The sequence below is a fragment of the Urocitellus parryii genome, chromosome 2 (genome assembly GCF_045843805.1).
Source record: "Urocitellus parryii isolate mUroPar1 chromosome 2, mUroPar1.hap1, whole genome shotgun sequence".
Lineage (NCBI taxonomy): Eukaryota > Metazoa > Chordata > Mammalia > Rodentia > Sciuridae > Urocitellus > Urocitellus parryii.
The window spans coordinates 41,150,925-41,173,364 of NC_135532.1; the positions used below are offsets into that span (position 1 = coordinate 41,150,925).

General features: G+C 42.6%; 1 protein-coding gene and 1 long non-coding RNA gene across 2 annotated transcripts; both read left to right on the forward strand.

Annotated features, from left to right (window-relative positions):
• The first annotated feature begins 1,817 nt into the window (after positions 1–1,817).
• LOC144253286 (uncharacterized) lies at positions 1,818–4,051 on the forward strand. The gene is made up of 3 exons (XR_013343256.1): positions 1,818–1,905; positions 2,625–2,715; positions 3,930–4,051. It is a non-coding gene; the product is annotated as an uncharacterized LOC144253286 (long non-coding RNA).
• A 9,798-nt stretch (positions 4,052–13,849) lies between these two features.
• Positions 13,850–14,758, forward strand: LOC144253353 (sperm motility kinase Z-like). Its single transcript, XM_077795468.1, has one exon. The coding sequence runs from the start codon at positions 13,850–13,852 to the stop codon at positions 14,756–14,758; it is 909 nt and encodes a 302-aa protein (XP_077651594.1).
• Positions 14,759–22,440: the final 7,682 nt, after the last annotated feature.

The window sequence follows — 22,440 nt, forward strand, 5'->3', positions numbered from 1 at the left end:
TTCGGGACTCCCTGGACCCCGCCGGGGCTGGCCCCCGGCAACACATGTCAGACTGCATGTTAGTTACCATGAGGGTACAGAAGAGGCGGTATGGAGCACATGTAGGGATGGGGTGGGGTTGGGAGTAGACCAGGCTTCCTGGGGGAAAAGCCGGAGCCTGAAGGGTAGGTTGGAATCAAGAAGAGGAATCTGGAACCTCCACCAGAGGGTGCAGCATGAGTAAGTGTCCCATGCTGGATGGAGAATTAAGCCAATATGACTTTGTGGAGTGCCAGGTCCAGCACAGGCTGCCAGTAACTGTTTTAGGATATTCAGAAGGAGACCAGGGTAAGGTTTAGATGCCTTTGGTTACTCAGGTAACCATGACTGCTGGCACTCTGATGCCTTAGTCTTCAGCCCAGTGCTGGACTTACAGATTTGGAGTCACATACCTGTTTGTGATCTGTAATTCTCTTGCTAGCTGTCACAACAGTCACTGGCACTGATACCCTTGAAATTAAATTGGAATGAACAGAGTGTCATTTTGATTTCATGATAATCAATTGGTACTAGGTACATATAGTTTTTATTAAATAAATGTTTATTACTAATTTTTTAAAGTAAGATGTGGGCAGAGAAAGAGGGAAAGTTTTCAGTAGGTTCTGCATAAACTTTCTCTAATCACCTTTTTTCCTGCAGACAGCAATGGAGATTATTGGCAGTGTTTACACTCAAATTTCCTGATCTCCTCATTTCCTGGAAGTAAAGAGGTTCTCATTGACTCTTGCTCCCAGAGTACTTTCAATGTTTTTTTAAGTGACTATTCCTGTTTTTTTTAAATTCATTTTCTTTTTAAAAATTAATTATTTTATTTTAATTAGGTATATGATAGCAGAATTCACTCTTATTCATTGAACACTGTTGCAGAACAACTTTTCGTTTCTCTGGTTGTACACAATGTAGCATTGCACCATATGTGCAGTCTAGATGTTCTTCAATAGATGAATGGATAAAGAAACTGGTATAAATACACAATGGAATATTACTCAGCATTAAAAGAGAATAAAATTATCGCATTTGCAGGATGGAGTTGGAGAATACAATGCTAAGCAAAGTAAGCCAATCCCCAAAAAACAAAGGCTGAATATTCTCTCTGATAAATGGATACTGATCCATAATGAGGGTGAGGGGGACATGAGAAGAAAAATGGAGGAACTTTCATTGGGTAAAGGGGAGGAAAAGGAAGGAAGTGGGTATGGGGGCAGGAAAAATGGGGGAATTGGCACACATTTTTAAGAGTTGAAAATCAAATGTTCCACTGGGTGCAGTGACTCATGCCTGTAATCTTATAGGCAGAGTCAGGAGGATCGCAAGTATATTTTTAATATTATAAAAAATATAAAAGGTTGGGGATGTAGTTCAGTGGTGGAGCAACCCTGGGTTCAATCCCCACTACCAAACCAAACAAAAACAAAACAAAAAAAAGTGTTCTGTTTTCTCTGTGCAAGGAGGGTTGGGGCAGCCTGCCCGAGTTGCATTTCTCTGCACAGTCTTGGAATCACGTTTTATGGAACTTCAGTTTCTTCCTGGCATCTAAGCACACTTGCAATAAGTAGAATGGTACACAAGATTCACTGGTGTTCTCGTAGGTGTTTTTTTATTGATTTAAAAATATCAATGGTGAGTGCCAAGAGAAAGCACCTGCCCTGTCCTTCCTACCCCTGTGTACTGTGTGGGTGTCTTCCTGAATCCCTCTGCTTCCTCTCTGGCAATGCATTAATGGAGTTCGAGCAGGTTCCCAGACACTTGACTGAAGTCCTCCATGTGTTCTCCCTGGAGGACCTCCTCAGGACCAAGAGAGGGCTGCTGGCACCCTTACTCAAGGACATTCTGAAAGCAGCCCTTGCACATGTGGCCAGCTGTGAGGTGAGGGTTTGCTGGGAGCGGGTGGGTCCCTGACCTGTCCCCAAGCCATGGCCTGTGCAGCGTACTTTTTACATGAGACCGTTAACTCCCACAAACCCTGAGTGTAGTGCCAGCCACACCATTTACAGATGAGGAGACTGATGTTCAGAGCTTTGAATTAATGGACCCAAATCATCCTGCTGATTACTGTGAGAGCTGGGCTGCAAGCCAGGGCCCTGGGACTTACTCTGGGTGCTGGAGCTGCTTGATTCCAGTCCACTTGAAACAGCCACATGGACTCCGATGTAACAGAACAGAAACTCTGTGTCTGCATGAACTGGAAGATTGCAGTGTAGCATGGAAATGAAATTCCATCATTTAAGAACACAAGTTGAGAGTCCGTTGTGGTGGCACGCATCTGTAGTCCCAGCTGAGGCAGGAAGATCCCTTGACCCAGGAGTTCGAGGCCAGCCTGGGCAGCTAGCAAGAGCTTGTCTCAAAAAGAGAGACAAATAAACAAAGTTTAAAATCATGATCTTTCTGTGTTTTAAACTGACTTGGTGAGAAATGGATGCTATGTGCCTTTTTTTTTTTGTTATTGTTCTTATCTAGTTTTTTAGAAGCTAAAATCATAGACATCCAAAAATTGATGATTATCAAGTTCCGTAAAATTGCTAACTCAGTTTCTGTATCAAGAGAAGCATTTCCAGTTTCTGACTTTCTGATGCTTTCTTTTACAGCTCTGTCAGGGAAAGGGCTTCATTTGTGAATTTTGCCGGAGTACAACTGTCATCTTCCCATTTCAGACGGCAACTTGTAGAAGATGTTCAGGTATTTTAATAACTAGCAGAAACTTAGTAGTCACTTAGCTTAGCTGTAAATTTAAGTTTAATGGCTTAATCACAAAGTTAACTTCAGCTGCATAATAGCTTAATAACTTGGGCACAGGTTTTTCTTAAAAGTGCAGTGTGGTTGTGTGGTGGGTTGGAGATGACCCAGTTTGGGGTCCATGGGGAGGAATATTTGGTGGAGCAGGGATAAAGGATGAGGTCTGCTGGGGTTTGGGGTAGAGGAGATGTTCCTGCTTTTGCCTGGGCTTGCCCTGTTTTGTAATTGGATCATGAATTGTTATCTCCTGTTCCTTTTGTGCTACTTTGGTGGAGTTGAGGAGCTGTTATAGAGGCCATGTGGCCCCCCAGACCTAAAACCTTTACTCTGTGGTTCTTTACAGAAAAGGTTGCTGGTGTTTATTCTAGGATATCAGTGCCCAAGGGAATCCTGTACTCTGGATTCATGATTTATCAAGAGAGATTTTAGTAACATGTCCCTTTTCATGGGTTTTATCAAGAGAGATTTTAGTAACATGTCCCTTTTTATGGGTACATTCTCCACTTAGGCCATCCCAGGGTTGTCTCCCCTTACCCTTTAAGCAGTGTTGCAGGCCTGCAGGACAGGTTTCCCATCAAGAGAGGCAGAAATTTCCACACAGAATATCTCTGTGGGGGACATGAAGCCAACAGGATCAGACAGGGGGAAAAGTTCACCTGTCCTGTGGTTGCACTCAAGTCTCAAGCCCATCCAGTGGGGGAACTCTGGAGCCTGGGTGGCCTTTCATCATTGTCCCAACTTGGGGACAGAGAGCTGGCTGGGTCAGACACTCCACAGTGACCAGTCACTGGATGCAGGCTGTTGCCAGGAAGGGGGCATGATGTTGAATGAAGCAGCTCTCTCCATTTAGGGCCATTTCCAGAGAAGCAGTGCCACCTCCCAAGGGTCCTCAGCCACCAATTCTCTCAAAGGCTGGGGAACCCCTGCCACATGTTTGGGCAGATCTGGGGACACTGTGTGGCATCTTCTATGTTCTTTAGACTCTGTGAGCATCATGTTCATGACTTGTCAGGTAATTTATAACACCTGTGAATTTTAACCTGGCTGATTACTTTTTGCAAGATTCTGGGTTCTGATTTGGATCCCTGCCTCCCTGGGATGGGAATGACCATCATTCACATACGAGAAAACAAGATGGTGTGTTGTCTTGCTTGAAGCATGCAGGGCTTGCTTTCACAAACAGTGCTTCCAGTCATCCCGGTGCCCTCGGTGTGCAAGGATCACTACTCGGCGGAGACTTTTGGAAAGTTTGCCCTCTGCAGCCACGTGATGCCCCTTGAGTATTATTGTGAACTGTCGTTCAACATGCCTTATGATAAAATGCATTTGTGTGTATTATTGTCACTTTGTTTTTGTTATCAGGAATTGTATATTTATGAAAAAATATGGCCAAGATTTCTCTTTATTATATACATATATGTACATATTTAATATTTTAAAAATGCATAATTTTTGTTATTAAGTATATTGTTACTAATACGTGTTTACACATGGTAACATACTGGTGTACACATGTGTGACACTTTTGCTGCTACTAGGGTTATTTAAGACTTTTTAAAGGGCACTTCTTAAATTGTATTGTAATAGTTGTATTTAGTTAATCTTGGAGCCTTTTTTATAAATTGTAACTGACAAAATGAATTATTCAGTTCCTCTTCCTTTAAAGCTTGTTTGGTGAAACTGGTTCTTTCAGTGAACAGAAATGAAACCTGAAATCTGTCTGCTCCATATTTTTTTTCCTTCAATAAACATACTTCTACCTAAATGCCACTTTGCAACTGTGTTAGCCTTACATACCTATTCCAGGCTTTGCTTAGAAAGGGTATACCTATTACACAGCCTGTGCATGCAGGTCTAGGTGAGGTGCAATTACAAGTGGTTGCCTCTAGATGGCAGTGTTTCCGCAGCACACATACAGCCTGTTTGCCATCGCTGGTCCACATTCATGCGATGTCAAGGGAGACAAGTAAGTAGAACTTCTTTTTCCTAATATTTCTATTTCCTACATACTTTCACCCATTTGGAAAGGGATATAGCCCCATGTCCCTTCCTGGGACATCTTCAGTCCAAGTGATTCTTGATCTAGGACTTGAGTGTTATATTCTCTGGCATCCACATGTCCTGGCTACACCTCCTCTGAATGAGCTTCTCAAGCAGCCAGGCAGTCAGGGAAGTGCTACAGGTTGTCCCCTACCCCTATCCATCCCTATGAGTTTTATTCAGTGAGATAACACTAAGACTATTGAAAGAAATGAGTGTATTTCTGTCAGTCTGGGTCTTCTCATTCAGTTGCTTTCTCATCATCTCCAGTCCTCCTGCCAAAGCTCTGTTCACATTTATTACTTGAACAAATGTGTCAAATAGGAATTTAGACACATAAGAATAATAAAGTCAAATTTAACTACTGTTTCATTTCTATCCATAGCTCATATTCCCTCATGGGAATCAAGGGTCAGAATCATGTTTATATTCCTGGGAATAGCTTTCTGAGGCAAGTGTGAATATCTCCAATTTGCAGGTATGTAAACTGAGGCTTACAGAAGAGAAATAACTGGACTTTCTTCTTCTGCATAGTACAGGAGTGCATAGTGGTCTCTACCACCAGAGGTGTGCATATTAGAACTACTTTTGGCATTTAAGTCTGCCTACTTCCAAAGCTTGTGTTCGTGTTCCTAGCCCCAACTTCTGTGGGGTGTGTTTGAGATAATATGAGCAAATCCAACTCTAATATGTGCTAATCCAGCCTCTGTTCCTGGCATGGGGTTGGGTATTTTCCCATTGTTCCCTTGTGTTAATGGAGCTACTGAGGCTCAGGCTTGTTTGAAGCATCTGGACAAAAATCATCCACAGCACGTGTGCAGCACTCAGTAGGGAAGTAATTAATTGTGGCATATGTTGCTGCTTAGTGAGATTTACTCATTGGTGGTCTTTTCAACTCTCCTTTGACTGCTGGAAGGAAGATGAATACTAATGTTTCCCTTCAGATCATCACACGCACGAGGCATTGGGTTGCAGTGCTGTGATCCTCAATGATTAATTTGCTGTTTCTACACTCCTCCCTTGGACAGTTCTGGTAAGGTTTCATTTACAGTTGTGATTCTCACCAGCAGGAAGAGAGTTCTGTTACCTTGAGACAGTGGGTGGGGTGAGAAGAGAGCCCCTCTCAAAGGTATTCTGCTCTGTTGACCTGGGTGAGAATTACTAGCCAGGACTTTGGATTGAGTCCCAGATATACTGCTTCCTACCTGTGAACTTCTGATTAAGCTTCTTCAGTGATCTGAGCTCTGTTTATAAAATTGAGGGATAATAATTATATTCAGTTGATCTGAGGATTAGAAATGGAAATGAATCACACAGCAGAGGGCCTACTATATGTAAGGTCCTAATAAGTAAAAATAAGCAGATATAGAAAGATTAAAAACTGAGTCATAACCACCTATTTTATATATCCCCAGGTAAACTACTTTGTCTCAGTTTACAATCTATAATATGAAGATTATGCACTATTGTGCATTGAATTGTCCCTCCCAAAAATATATTGAAGTTCTTAACTCGAGGCACTTTTGACTGACATATTTGGAACTAGGATCTTTGCAGATGTAATGAAATTAGGGTGAGGTCATAGTGGATTTGGATGAGCCTTGATCCATTGACCAGCGTTCTTATAAGAAGAGGGAAATTGGGACAGAGATATAGACTCAAAAGGCACAGAGAGTGGTGGAGTCCAAGACTGGGTGACATATTGACCAGCCAAGGAACACCAAGAATTGCTGCCAGCAACTAGAAGCTTGGAGAGAGGCATAGAACAGATTCTAACTCAGAGCCTTTGTTATATGAGAGTTTTAGGCAAAGGCCAAGACTCCAGGGGTCCCAACATACTAGGTTCTGCCACCAGTCCCAAGATGCCAATCAAAGAGCAGTGGTGAAGGCAGGAAAGGAAGTTGAATCAGTAGAGCTAAACTGGGAAGAGAAGGGGACCCTGTCTTTGGGGATACTGACAAGAGGTTCAGGTTTAAACAGAGGAAGAATTGGGGCAGTAGCTAGAGGTATGCATAGTTAAGCAGTCTTGGCCAAACTGGTGTGGGTAATCACTACCTCAAGTCTATTTATTTGAGGTCTAGAGAGGTTATTGCCATCACTTAAAGGAGTAGTTGGGTTCCCATGAGATGATTCCTGTGTTTTGGAGTAACTGCTCCAACTTAGGGGCATTATCTATCTGTGAGGTTTTGCTGTTCCTGGAATCAGGGTGACTTCAAGTTTACAGAATGACTGGAGGCTTCTAGGTACCAATCTAGGGCTTTGGAATAGGATGCTTTATTACCTGGCAGTTGGACATCCCTGAAAATCCTGGATCCATAGTTATTCTTGGTGTCTTCAACCTTGAAGGGTCAGATGACCAGCTTCAGATGAATACTCCTTAAATGACCATTGTATACTGAGGGTGTGCTTCCTGCCTTCTCACTGGGTCCTGTCGTCATGGAAGGGGCAAAGGCCTCACTGGGGCCTCTTATGTAAGGGCATTAATCTCTTTGTGAGGGTTCTGCCTTTATGACCTAATCACTTTCCAGAGGACCCACTTCCCACTACCTTTACCTTGGGGGTAAGGATTTCAACATGGGTATTTGTGGGGGACACAAACATTTAATCCATAGCAATTGCATAGACTGCAAGAGCTCCTGCCTCTAAGTGACCCATATATCTAGACTTTGTCATATTGGAAAATAAATGAATGAGCAGAGGGAAGACAACTCCCCATCCCTCATTCATCTTCATTTCCACCACTCTGTTTTGTTTTGTTTTTGGTAGCAACACATTTTTAATTAATTTTTGAATTTATATATGACAGCAGAATGCATTACAATTCTTATTACACATATAGAGCACAATTTTTCATATCTCTGGTTGTATACAGATTATGTTCATACCAATTTGTGTCTTCATACATGCACTTTGGATGATAATGTCCATCACATTCCACCATCATTGCTAACCTAATGCCCCCTCCCTTTCCCACCCACCCCTCTGCCCTATCTAGAGTTTATCTATTCCTCCCATGCTCTCCCTCCCTACCCCACTATGAATCAGCCTCCTTATATCAGAGAAAAAAAAACATTCAGCATTTGGTTTTTTGGGATTGGCTAACTTCACTCAGCATTATCTTCTCCAACTCCCATCCGTTTACCTGCAAATGCCATGATTTTATTCTTTTATTGTTGAGTAATATTCCATTGTGTATATAGGCCACATTTTTTTATCCATTCATCTATTGAAGGGCATCTAGGTTGGTTACACAGTTTAGCTGTGAATTGTGCTGCTATAAACATTGAGGTGGCTGTGTCCCTGTAGTATGCTGTTTTTAAGTCCTTTGGGTATTGATCAAGGAGAGGGGTAGCTGGGTCAAATGGTGGTTCCATTCCCAATTTTCCAAGAAATCTCCATACTGCTTTCCATATTGGCTGCACCAATTTACAGTTCTGCCAGCAATGTATATATGTACCTTTTTACCCACACCCAACACTTTTTGTTGTTTCTATTCATAATAGCTGCCATTCTGACTAGAGTGAGATGAAATTGTAGAGTAGTTTTGATTTGCATTTCTCTAAATGCTAGTGATAATGAATGTTTTTTTAATATATTTGTTGATTGATTGTATATCATCTTCTAAGAAGTGTCTGTTCAGGTCCTTGATTAATTGGGTTATTTGTTTTTTTGGGGCTTAGCTTTTTGACTTCTTTTTATACCTAGAGATTAGTGCTCTATCTGAAGTGTGAGGGGTAAAGATTTGCTCCCAAGATGTAGGCTCTTTATTCACCTCACAGATTGTTTCTTTTGCTAAGAATCAACTTTTTAGTTTGAATCCATCCCATTTATTGATTTTTGATTTTAATTCTTGCACCAAAGGAGTCTTATTAAGTAAATTTGGGGCCTAATCCCACATGATGGAGATTAAGGCCTACTGTTTCTTCTATTAGACGAAGGGTATCTGGTTTTGTTCCTAGATCCTTGATCCATTTTGAGTTGAGCTTTGCACATGGTAAGAGATAGGGGTTTAATTTCATTTTGTTGTATATGGATTTCCAGTTTTCCCAACACCAGTTGTTAAAGAGGTTATCTTTTCTCCAATGCATGTTTTTGTGCACCTTTGTCTAGTAAAAGATAATTGTAATTTGTAATTTTGCTGCTGTGACTGTGTGTTGAGACATGGAGGAGCTGGAGAGCAGGGTGGGGAAGAGCCTCAGGGTTCAGAACAATTGAATTTCAATCCTAGGTCTTGCATTCACTGGTTTTATGATGATGTGCACATTATTCAACTATTTCTGTCTCACTTTCTTCATTAATAAAATGGGGGAGATAATAGCATCTGCCATGGGAGGTACTTGTGGAAAGTAAATGAGTTGTAAATGAAATGTATGTGGATCAGAGCTGACATAATGGTGAGCATAATTTGGTGAGAGCTGATATCATCAGCATTGTGTGTGGATTCCAGTGTTGAGAATGGCCTTGTAGAGCACCAAGTTCTCATGTCTGAAAACCAATGTTATGGATAATAGGGGAAAATATGGAAAATGATGGCATTGGAAAGAGACAAGCAACACTTGGAGATGGAGAAGGGCAAGGTTTCTTCAGCACAAATGTGAGCTCAGTGGAGTCTTTCCCAAAGTCTGGGCACAGATTTTTGTTTTCAGTATCTTTTGTACAGTACAGATCTCTGGATTTCAAGACTTTCTCAAGCAAGTATCCTTGTTTTAGCACCCCACCCCCCCTCTTCTCCAGGCAGTTCTCATTCCTGCCACACCTGCTGGGCAAGCATGATTACAGAAGCTGAAACTAGCAGGTAGCAGCTATTAACAGACATAAAAGGAAACATCTTAGGATGGAACGGCCACTTTACCAAGAGCAAATGGTCACAGTCACCCACTTACTTTCTCCAAATCTCTCCAACTTATAAGTTTAAAAAAATTCTTTTAGCTCTGCTTTCCTCTCCCAATCTCAGAGTAAATTGAGAAACTGATGTGACTCCATTTTTGAAAAAAGCTTCTACCTCAAAGCCTATCCAAGGAAGGGGGCATGACCCTTGTCCTTAGAAAAACCCAACAAGCACTCCTAGGCACATACCCACCCTGCTGAGTTGTTTGTCTGCAAATAACAGGATAGATCTGCAGTGCCAGGTGTCCCTGACTCAGGCTAGTTGAGGACCCATAGCAACCCCCTAGCAACCACCAATCAGCATGAGACAGGGAAAATACCTGGGATGCCAGATGACCCCCCCAGTAGTTTATGGTGGTTGATAACATGTTGGGAAACCATGTAGCACACACACCCCTCATGGCTTAAACCAATCAGTTCAAACGAATCCCTCTCTTGTACTAATCAATCACCCCTACCCAACTTGGTCCCACCAGTGAATGTGCTAATCAATGTTAAGAGTTGTTGTTTGATTTTCCCTCCTTGTGAAATGATTTGCTGTGTGATGTTTTGACGCATAGAGTAACCCCAAAAAAACCTATAAAATCTCACTGAACAAAGGTCTGGTACTCACTCCCTGGGACCACTGCGTCGGGAACAGTTGTGAGTCCAGGCTGGAGCTTGCAATAAAGACTCTTGTGTGATTGCATCAGATTTGGCTCCTGGAAGTCTATTGGGATCCCAAGAATCTGGCATTACAAAATCAGTCTAAGACTGCTAGCAATATCCATGCCATAACTGAATACTGTGCTGTCCTGAAATTTCCTCTGCCAAATTAGTTAGTCCCTTGTTTTAAAATGCATCCTCCCAGAGTCTCAGGGCATGGGCAAATGTAGTGAAGTTCTCAGTACCAATTTCTGTTTCAATTAGCTTCATTTGGTGCTGTAACTACACCACTTAACAAAAATAACTTAGGAATGAAAATTTTACCTGGAGCTCAGGATTTCAGAGTTCTCAGTCCATCTGAGGTAACACATCAGGGGGAGAGGGCCAAGCAAAAGAAGTTGCTCCCTTCATGGCGACATGGAAGCAGAAAGAGGGAGAGGAGACACAGGGAAGAAGCACACCTTCAGGGTTAACCCACCTCTACAGTCACATTCCACCTGCCTACAGGCAACACCCAGTTATTCCATTGAAACAAGGATGGTCTGATTCAGTACCTTCTTGCAAACCAGTCATTTTATCTTTGAATATTCCTGCCTTAACACAGCAGCTTTTGGGGAACACCTCATATTTAAACCACAAGATGCCATAAGCCTATCTGCTCGGGACACTGGGGCAGGGGGATCAGGTACTCACACCAAGACTGAGTCACTTAGAGAGAACTTGTCATTTTTGTGAGAGTAACTGAAAATGGAGTAGTTATAACTGAACAACAGAACACACAAACTACAACTGGAATGAAATGAAGCAAATTTTGAAAAGCATGAACTACCACTAGAACATTAATCTTTAACATTAACCTTTGAAGTCCAATGACCATTGGGAAGTTGTGTTCCTAATTTAAAAATCTCCAAAGGAATCTTTGGGTATAGATGATATCACTGGGGAATTCTTCCACACAATTAAAGAAGAATAACTGCAATTCGATGCAACCGTTTCTAGGAATTAGAAGAGCAGGGAACAATTCACAACTTATTTTTTTGAGGCTGGCATTACCAGATCATTAAACCAGAAAAGATGGTGCCAAAATAAAACAATGGAAGAAACTCAAAGTTGGCCAAACTCCATCATGAAATAAATATGAAAAACCTATAAATAATGGATTTCACTGACAAATGAAGAAAAACTACATGGCAAAAACACAACATATATGGATAAAAACTGTTGGAAAAAATAGTTATAATGATATGGGTTGATTTATATCCCTAAAAAGCATGCTTAAATTCTAACACCAGACCTAAGAAAAAGGAAATTTTTCCCCCGGGAATGTCATTACCCCAGATTGGATCATAAGGGATTAGATTGAGCTGTTGGTTCATTGTGACTTGCTTCTTCCTTATAAGGAGAGCAGGGTGAGGTGTTAGAACTCTTGCCCTTTTGTGCTTATAAGGAGAGCAGGGTGGGCAGCTGGTTCACAGAAACTTAGGCTTTTATAAGGAGGCAGAATGGGCTGCTCATTGTGTCCTATAAGGACAGTGGGCAAGGCTGCCAGTTCATTGGAACTTGTGTCTTATGCATAGAATAAGGCAAGCTCTTAATTAACTGCCTTTCACCCTTCTGTAATGATCTTTTCTCCTATCCACTTGATATTTGTAGTGAAACATTTGAATTCCCATCCCTTTCATTTTGGGAATGTTCTCTAGGGATTTCTTTGTGTCCCAAGAGGGTCCCTTTAACACAGGAAAGAGAAACCAGTCTGATGTGAACATACAGCAGCATAACTTCAGTAACATGGAGAATGCTGCTCATATCCATCTGCATCTGTCTGTCTTGGTTCTTGATGTCAGAGATGTAACAAGTGTAGGTATTATGTGTAGAATCAACAGTAAAGCGGCCTCTGAGGGTCTGTGTAAGTTACCCTGGTAAAACAATATTGTAGGCTTCTTCTGTGTCAAGAAGATCCCATGATCTGTATTCAAAGAAATATTCTCTTCTGGGGGCTGGGGTTGTAACTCAGCAGTAGAGCTCTTACCGGAGGGCTCCACTGACCCACCTCCTCCACTCTTGTTCCAGTGTCTACCATGGAACAAGAGTGTGTGCCTACCATGCTCTAGAGTATCTTAGGGAACAGAGAGAGCATTGTTCACACACAGTCCACGGAAACAAGGAAGGTCTGATAAGGTACAACTCTGGCAATCCAGTCATTCTACCTTTGAATATTCCTGCATGAACACAGGAGTTCTTAGGGAGCACCTCATATTTAAGCCACAATTGGCCATGTTGGTATTTGCTCTAGACACTGAGGCAGAGGGAATCACATGTTCAAGCCTAGTCTGGGGAACTTACTGAGATCTTGTCTCACAATAAATAGGCTGGGGATGCGCTTCAGTGGCAGAGCACTTGCTTAAAGTGTGAGTGGCACTGGGTTGATGGGTTGAGTTGCCAGTATATACAAACAAAAAATAAGGAAAAGAAAGAAAAATGTGTGTGTGTGTGTGTGTGTGTTGGGGGTTCCCCACACTTTTTCCCTTCCATCCTGTGAGGACAAAGCAACAAACAGCTTTGACCTTGAATTTACCAAACTGGGACTTGTTAACTTGTTAATGAATTACCCAATCTAATGTATTTGGTTACAGCAGCATTAAGGTACCCAGTCATCTCTATTTCTTCCCTCTCTGGGAAGGACACATTTACTGGTTCTAGGATTCCTGGCTTCCAGGCTTTGTCCTTTATCACTTTGAGTGTTTCAATCCACTGTGTTTTATGCTGCAGTGTTTCTAATGAAAGATCTGATGAAGAACTTATGGGGAAATTATGATGAGCCCTCCCTCCCTGTCAACCCTGTAGGTGTGCCTAATGCTCTAGAGTGTCTCAGGGAACAGAGCATTGTTATATTATCATGATGTGAGGTGCTACCAACTTTTTGACACTCATATTGAGTGTTGGATGGAAGAAAAAGAAGTTAAATACCTTAAGTATAGATATGTTGAGGCCTTTCAACCCCAAAGTCAAGACTTTTAGACTTGAAATGAAAGTTCTTTAAGTACTGTACAAATTTTAATTTTTAAAAATTACTCATCAGTTTCCATAACCCATTGAACTGAAAAGCTTCTGGAGTCCTTTCTTATTCTTACTCTGAAATTGGAAAAGGTCCTGTAGGCCCAAAAGGACATGGCCAGTGTGGGTGATGCCCAGGCATGACTGGGTCATTTCTTACTCTGAGCTCACAAGGAGCCACTGTGAGGGAGTCTCAATCCCCGGGTATATAACAGAGTGACTGAGGCTGGGAATTTTGTCCATAAGTACAGGAAGCTCTTGGTGGTGACCTGTCGGACTCCCAGCTAGTTAGTGCGTTTGGTGGTTGGCGGTTGGTGGTTGTGGTCTTTGGCGATTGGTTCTTTGATTTGGGTTTTTTGTTTTATCTTGTTTTGTTTTTTGATTTTGGTTTGTTGTTTTAGTTTCTTATTTTGTTTTTAGCTAGCATCCTTAGTTGGTGTTCCTGCTTAGGATGCATAGTAAGAGTAGTGAGTCTAGTGTAGTGCCACAGTGGCCTGGCTCCTTCCAGGAGAAGGCCTTCACAGACCATTACCAGGTCTTGAAGGACATTGGGCATGGGGCATTTGGTAAGGTGATCCTAGCCCGCCATCTGCGCACTGGGGCTGAGGTGGCGGTGAAAGTCCTGCCAAGGAGACTTTGGAGGAGTTTGACCTGCCGTGAAACACTGGCGATGAAGACCCTGAACCACCCGAATGTGATCCACCTCTTTCAGGTGATTGAAACCCACCAATATGTCTACCTGGTGATGGAGCATGGAGGCAGGGGATCGCTCTTTGACTTCATCCCACCTGGGGGCATGCAGGAGGAGGAGGAGGCCCGGAGACTCTTCAGACAGATCACCTGTGCGGTGTGCTACTGCCACAAGATGCACATCTTGCATGGAGACCTGAAGCCCCAGAACGTTGTGCTGGATGCCAGAGGCAACATCCGAATCATCGACTTTGGCTTAAGCACCGTTTTCAAGCCTGGGCAAGAAGGGAACAGATTCTGGCACCCTCTGGAGGGCCCCGCAGTGGACACCAGGCAACTGGGTATCATTTTGTACTTTATATTGACAGGGAACTGCCCAAGTGACATCTACCAACCTGAGTTGGAATTTCCCCAGCACGTGTCCCTGGAAGCACAAAGGCTCATCAGGAAAATCCTGGCAGAGAACCGAAGAGCAAGCCCCTTCGCAGAGGAGATCTTGGCAGACCCATGGCTGAATCAGGGTGAGGAGAAGTCATCTTTCCATGATGTGCCCCTCCCCAACCTCTCAGACCCCACAGTATTGTCAATGCTGTTCGACATGGGGTACGACCCTTACAGTACCTGGGTGTCACTGTCCCAGAAAAAGTTTGATGATGTGATGGCTTCCTAACTCATTATCCAGCAGCAGATAAGCCAGGGGGCAGGCTGCATGAAGCCTGTGAGAAGGGCAAGTGAGCCTGCCCTTCACACCTTCCCCTTGCCCTGTGAGCATCATCAGCCTCAGGAGGCCAAGGACTCAGGGCAGAAGGGCTTCAGAAGGGCCAGCTGGCCTGCCATTAGTCTCCGCTTCCTGCATGAGAAGCCCCCCACTCCCAGGCTAGCCTCCCAGCATCACTGTGTGTCTGACTCACCCCAACCCTGCCCATCAACAACAGACAGCCTTGTCTCCCAAGATGCCACCACAGTGCATCCCCAGGGCCACAGGAAGGGCTGGAAGTGGGTGAGGCGGAGGATGGCTGCCTGCTTGCGCAGACTGTGCTGTTGCACACCCTCATGTGATGGCGAAAACGAGGCTCCTACACCAGGGAAGCAGAAACCTGCTAGGTTCACAAATCGGGTGGTTCCTACATAAATGGACAGTTCAGATGGACCAAACGAAGAAACAGCCAGCCAGAGGACTCTCTACTCCGTGGATGCTGTTGTCACTATGTGACCATTGGTCACCTGGACTCCAACAGCTGCAGGACTGAGTGCCTACTGGCTGGGCTCCTCCACATGGGGTCCAGCCAGGAGCACACCTGGATCTACCTGGACATCAGGTGTCCCCTGCCCCACCTACCAGAGTTATCAGATGAGACTGTTTACCCTGGGACCCTTCCCCTGCCCTGCTCTTCTCTGTCCTTTCTCCCATGCTCCTGGGATGGCAGAGATATTTCTTAATAAATTTGTTTCTCTCAAATTGCATAGTCAAATTGATGTTCCAAAGATTTAAAAAAAGGGCTGATGTCAAAAAGTGGGGACAAGGGGTTTCCAAGTGGGGCAAGAGCCCACCAGGCATCCATTCCAAGGCCTGGACCACTGTGCCAGTGTAGAGGAGGACTCACTCACCTCAGCCATCAGACAGGGGAACTTGCTTGGCTTTAGCAGTGTAGATGGGGACTCAGTTGCCTTAGTGTAGAGGGTCTCCAGTGTAGATGTACACTCACTTGCTTTGACCCAGTGCCTTGGAGATTTGCTCCCCTTAACCCAGTTGAATGGGGATTTTTCCTTAGAGCCAGTGTAGACATGAATGAGTTTGAGTTCATGTCTTTGGCAGAAGGCATCCCTCCCTGAGGTGTGTGGAGAAGATGGGTGGGTGGCAACTGTTGGAGAAATCACATCTGAGAAGCCATAGGAGACCCCAGAGTGTTCTATGACATGTCCTTCATACTGTTTGCTAGGAAGTCAGAGGGGGCCAGGGGTTAGGAGTGGGTCTGCCTGCAGCAGTGACTGTGTGCCTCACCACCTGCCACACTGCCTCATCACCCAAACCCTCCTTATGGTTCCTGCTGGAGGCAGGAGAGAAGGGAACACATGGGGTTTGGGGAGTGGAGATGACAGGCCATCTTATGGCTGCTATTTACATAAAAGCCAAGTGTATCCATGTGGAATTGCTCTTTGTGTTGGCTTCCATTAATGCCCAAGATCGTAAATTGAAGTGTGCACAGATGAAGAGTGGGAAGCACATGAGTTAGCCAGGAGGGGAGGCTTCTAACACCTTCCATCCCTGAAATCTCTACAGGACTATGTGCTCATAGCTGTTCCTGCAGCTTGAAATGTATGTCACATGTGACATTTTAGTAATTTGCTATTTTCTGATAGGGCCCTAGTTGTGAAACTATCCGATGATAGGAAGTTGGTTTTTTAAATTTTTTTTTTAGTTGTTGATGAACCTTTATTTTTAATTTATTCATTTATGTGTGGTGCTGAGAATCGAACCCAGTGCCTCATGCATGCTGGATAAGCACTCTACCACTGAGCTACAATCCCAGCCCAGGAAGTTTTAAAAGAGAAACTCTTCATGTCTTTTTCTATAGAAAAATCCCAATGGTGGTGAATCTCCCTAAGGGAAAGCCACTTCCCAGCTTGAGGCAGGGGAACGGAACGGGGAATGTTGCCAGGAAATGGCCATTTTCTGACCCAACCTTGGCCTAGGGAAGGGATTGCCTAAGAGCTGCCTGAAAGGTCACAATGTGCAGGAGGTTCTGGGAAGCAGGAGAGGCCTACTGAGGATCATGGAGGAGTGTCCTGGGGAGGAAGCCCAGGCCCAGGTGACAACTCCAGGCCCACACTGGGATAGTCACAGAGGTGTGCAGGGATCCTGGAGGACGGGAGGGAGGCAGTGTAGAGGAGGAACGCCTTTTTGCATTTTGTGTGGTTGTTCTCAGGAGCAGAAGGACAGGGTGTCCTGGGCTGGCATTTGCCTCCAGGCCTGCCCCTGGGCCAGGCTGGCTCTTCTCAGGCAGGTGTTCTCCCTGCGGTTCCTAGAAACAGATGTTGGCCTTCCAATGGGGACAATGCAACTCCCCCTCTCCACGTTGGAAGTAAGGGCTGTTTCACTCAATTATTTCAATATGTGGATGCCGAGCTCCTTCACGCTGAGGCCTTTCCATCAAGTAGCGTCCAAATCATGGGTTCCATCCTTACAACCTACACTCACTCTTGCACTGTGAGTCCCAGATGCCTCTTCTCCCCCCAGAGCCTCCTTGCTCCAATATGAGAAAATATGAGAGTGACAAAAAATGATGAGTGCAGCTAAATAACTTTAAATATACAGTCTATGCAGTTTAGATGAAATGGATCAATTTGTGGAAAAGCTTAAAACTACCAGAAAGACATGAGCATTTACATGGTCCAGTACCATTAGAAAATTAAGTTTCTAATTTGAAAATCTCCAAGAAGCTCCTCAGGTATAGATGCTATCAGTGGCCATTTCTACACAAGCCTCCTCATAACAAGAGTAGAGACAGTGTCCCTGTGGTGACTGAGGCACAGGAATACCTAGGCTTGATACCTGCACCAGAATATTCTCCTAGTGGGAGAATGACCTTGATGATGACATCATGACTTTGGAAATATATTCTCCAGAACAAAAAGAGAATGCGTGTGTCATTTTAAACCACTGTCTTTGTGGTGCTTTGTTGTGGCTGCCTTAGGAAAGTCATACACAGTGGAACTTAACTTGATAGAGACCAACTACACTGGTATAGCTAATAATGTATTTCATGGTGAAAAGATGAACAAGATAAGAATATCAACTCTCAACACCTTTATTCAGCAGTGGTGGAAGTTCTAGCCAGAGCATTAAGGCAAGAACAGGAAATGTAAAACCTACAAATCACAAAGGAAGAAAAAAAAACATTCTTCATTTGAATATGACATGATTTTACTCAGAAAAAAAAGTTTTATACACTTCCAAGAATTCCTAGAACTGAACAGTAAATTCAGCAGGATTTCAGGATTCAAAATCAATATTAGAAAAATCAATTTTATTTCTGTACAGTGGCAATGAACTTGTGGAAAATTAAGCTAAAATACAACATCATTTATGGTTGCTCACAAAAGGTACTCCAGAGTACCAACAATTCATGTGGACCTTTCATACACAAAAGTACCAAATGATGAAGGAACTCAAAGAAGATCCAAATACAGGGAGAGACATTCCATGTTTGTGAATTAGGAGATTCAGTTGGGTTTATTTGGGTTGCAGGCAGAACCCAGTTCCATGCCCTTGTGGGAAGGCCGGTCCTACTTCCTTTCTAGCTCTTTGCTAAGGAACATTCTCATTTTCTGGAGTCCACCTGGAGTCCACCAAGAGTCCTTGGCTTTTTTTCCCCTTCCTTCATTTTCAGAATCAATTATAGCAGATTGAGTCCCTCTCATATTTTGACTCTTCCATTTTATCTTCCTCATCCAGTTTAGTCTTAGTTTTTAAGAGTCATGTGATTAGATTGGACCAATTGGGTATTCAAAATAATCTTCTTTGAAGATCACTTGGTCAGCAAGCTTATTTCCTGCTTTACTATGTGAAGTGATATATTTATAGGTTCTGAGTTTAGGTTGTACACATCTTTTGGTGGACAGGGTGGTTACCCTAGCTACCTACCACGTGTGCCTACTTATTTGGCAGCTTCCTGTTGCCTTTGGCATTGTATATAAGGTTTTCAAGATCACACCATTTCCTCTTTGGTTGGTTTTACTTATGATTCAGCTACCTGTGTGTTCAGACACATAGTGTCTCTGTGTGTATTCTGTTAGACTAGGATGCAAGAAAAGACCACTGACTCCAATTAAAACCAAATTAAAGCAAGCTTATTATTTCCACTGGCCAGGCTGCCTCTCCCTCCCAAAACCGCGGGAACAAGACAGCAGCCACAGCTTTCCTGCAGCCCAGCTTTATAGCCCAGAAAGTTACACAAAGGGGGGTTACAGATAACAGAACTCTGACAAGCATAACACTAATGGTAGTTTACATTTTTGCTGGCCCCAACATCAGAATTTATGAAGGTCATTAGAGCCTCAGAGAGGGTTGTTATCTGGCCAGGGAAGGCCAAGATTTGTGAGGCGTCACTAAAGTTTCAGAGAGGGCTGCTATCTGGTCAGAGAGCCAGGCATGGGTGAGTTCAAGGCACGGGCAGCCATTCCAAGCAGGTTCAGAATTTGCAGTAATTTATAGTAAAGCCGGAATTATCTTTTCATGGCTTTGTGGCGAGATGGCTCCTCCCAATTTTAAGAAAACATCAGGTTAGGTCTATCAATTCTCTCCTCAGAAACCTCTCTCTTTTCTATGACTTAAACTTCAAGACTGTTCATACATCAATGTCTTTAGGATCATAGGAGAGAGAGAGAGAGAGAGAGAGAGAGAGAGAGAGAGAGAGAGAGAGAGAGAGAGATTATACTTTCTCTTCCCGTAGCACCACGATTAGAGCACTTATTGTGTTGTGAAAATGATTTTGCTTCACATTTGATTTTTATTGTTTGTTTTTAAATTTTTTTATGTGGTTGTAGGTAGCCAGAATGACTTCATTTTATTTGTTTATTTTTATGTGGTGCTGAGGATTGAACCCAGTGCCTCACGCTTGCTAGACAAGTGCTTTGCCATTGAGCTGCAGCCCCACCATAGCTCAGTGGCAGATGTAGCTCAGTGGCAGAATGCTTGCTTAGCACGCATGAGGCACTGGCTTCAATCCTTAGCACCACACAAAAATAAATAAAATAAAGTCTTCACATTTGTTTTATTCACACATCTGTGATGCTTTCAGGGGCCCAGAACATATTTTATTCACTTTTATATTTTTTCTATCTAGTGTAGAATCAAGGATGCAGTGAGCCCTTTAAAAAAGACTGATTGAATTTGTTAATGAACACTTGATTTTTAGTGGTAATGAAGTCACACACTTTGAGCAGCAGTCACTAAGTTTCCAAAGTGTGATGCAGGACAGGGACTCCATACTCATGACCCTCGGTTCAGTATGTTCACCAGTTCTGATATCAGCACTGATGCTTTCAGCATTAAGGTGAGACAGGCTCAGTAATGCTGCCTGGGAGAAATGTTCCTTCTGTGACCTTTTCTACATTACGAAGTAAGGGCCTAGGCCTGGGTGTCAGCACACCTAGATGGTAATTCTAAGTGTCCTTAACTTCTCTTGGATGGCCCTTTCCTTACAGAGGAAAAACAAAAACAAACAAACAAAAAAATTCAATTTCATTTAAAACTATTGAGTGCTTAATCTATCTCTAAGAAATGGTTCCCATCCTTAGAGAATTTAATTGGGTAGCATTGCTATTATAGTTTGGTCAATTTAATCCAGCTCTAATAATCCATGGTGCAATTGTCTTTTCCTTTCTATAAGCACATCTGAGAAGATAGGTAACAACTTTAATGAACCTTAAACAACTAAGGATGGGAAGGTCATAGTTTGGGAAACATACTTGATAGAGCTATGCTGCTTTTTGGCCAGGAGGTAAACCTGAGATCTGACTTGTCCGCATTGCTCTTTGAGGTGCCTGGCTATATTTGCTTGCTAAAACAAATGAGATGTTTTATACACTTTTGATTTCGTCCTGTGCCTGTGCAAGCAATAACTGAATTTCAGAAACTAATCTTCTTTTTAACATTCAAAGGTGTTTGAACATTGTGATTCTAATCTTGATTTTGCTCCCTTCCCGCAATTCTCCCTCTGCCTTTCTCTTCCTTTTCTTAATTACTTCCTTGCCTTTTAGCCTACATTGAGAGTCCTAATATGAAGTGATACTTGATCATAGAAGTTTTCCTAAAAGCAATTAAAAAAGATTAGTTTGATATCTCCTGTTACAGAATTTTAAGGGGCAGATCTTGGTCTGGCATGGTGGCTCATGGTGCCTGTAATCCCAAATGACTTGTCAAGCACAGGCAGAAGGATCACAAGTTGAAAGGCAGCTGCAGCAAAATGGTGAGCCCCTGTCTCAGACTAAAATTAAACAATATTAATAATAATAAAAGGACTGGGGATGCAGCTCCGTGGTTGAGGACCATTGATTTTAATCTCCAATGTTTCTCCCCCACACACACACACTCACACACACATATCACAGCAGATTTTGGTTAAATGAACATTTGCCAACTATCTATATTTTGGTGTTTTCCAATAAAAATGTCATACTGATGAATACACAGATATGCACATAGCTAATTAGTATCTGTCCATTATCAATTCTCACATGAGTTACAGGTTTGTAATATAGGATTTTACTTGCATTAAAGAGATATATTGTTCTCATGTGCTTTATAGTACATAATAGAAATATTGAATTGGATTCCAATTGTGTATGAAACAAACTATCTCGAAACATGAGACACTTGGGATTGAATGGACCTTCTTTTGATGTTTAATCCCTGATATATATAAATAAATCTAATAATATATCCAAATGAATTTCTTATAACATCAATTGGACTAAAAGTTTTATGAAATGGGAGAATATTGTAAATGATTAGGATGAAGAAATTAAAAATAAGGATGGGTAGTTCATCTATTTAAATTTAAAGGTAATTACAGTAGACTTCATTTTGATTGGTTTAATTCCCAGATGTTGCTTTGAAGTTACACTCACAAGGGGACTTTCCTTCTGAAGCCAGCTCCTTTCTTCATATTCTCTCTGCTATTGGGACTAATTCACTGCAGATAGTTGCTCATCACCACATTGATGTAGTATGGTCCCAGACATTTGATTAGGTAATGATGGGCCTCACATAGAATGCATGTGGAACCTGGCATTGGTCTCAGTTTAAAACAAGCCAGTAATATTACCTAGAGTTATTCCTTGACATTCTGAAAGTTATATCCTTAGACCTTCCAAATTTTGTCAGACCTCTCTAGCCTGGTAATAGCCTTCATTAAAGGAATTTTAATTGCTATCACTAGTAATTTGATTACTTCTCATAATATAGATAGTAATTTGTGTTATAGATATTGAAGAGATTCAATCCAATCTTAAACTACACATTTTTACATTAACAAAATCAGAGGATATTGCCTATGATGGGTCTTCAGAGTCACAGGATGCTGGTTTCATAATTATTAACCAGACTATAATTTAAGAGACAGAGGGTTTGTCAGAGAAAGTAGGTAGTGCACTTGAAGGAGATCACCAGGAGTCATCTTGAGTGGCTGGAGGAGCTACATGTTTTGATTCAGAAGGACAGACACTGGCTAAGGCATCCAGGAGGGTGGGAAGTGAAGGGGAAATGCTGGGTACAAGCTTTACTTAATCCTGAGGTGTATTAGGACAGAGCCAGCTCTTTGGTATTCATTAATCATTGATTGACCTTGT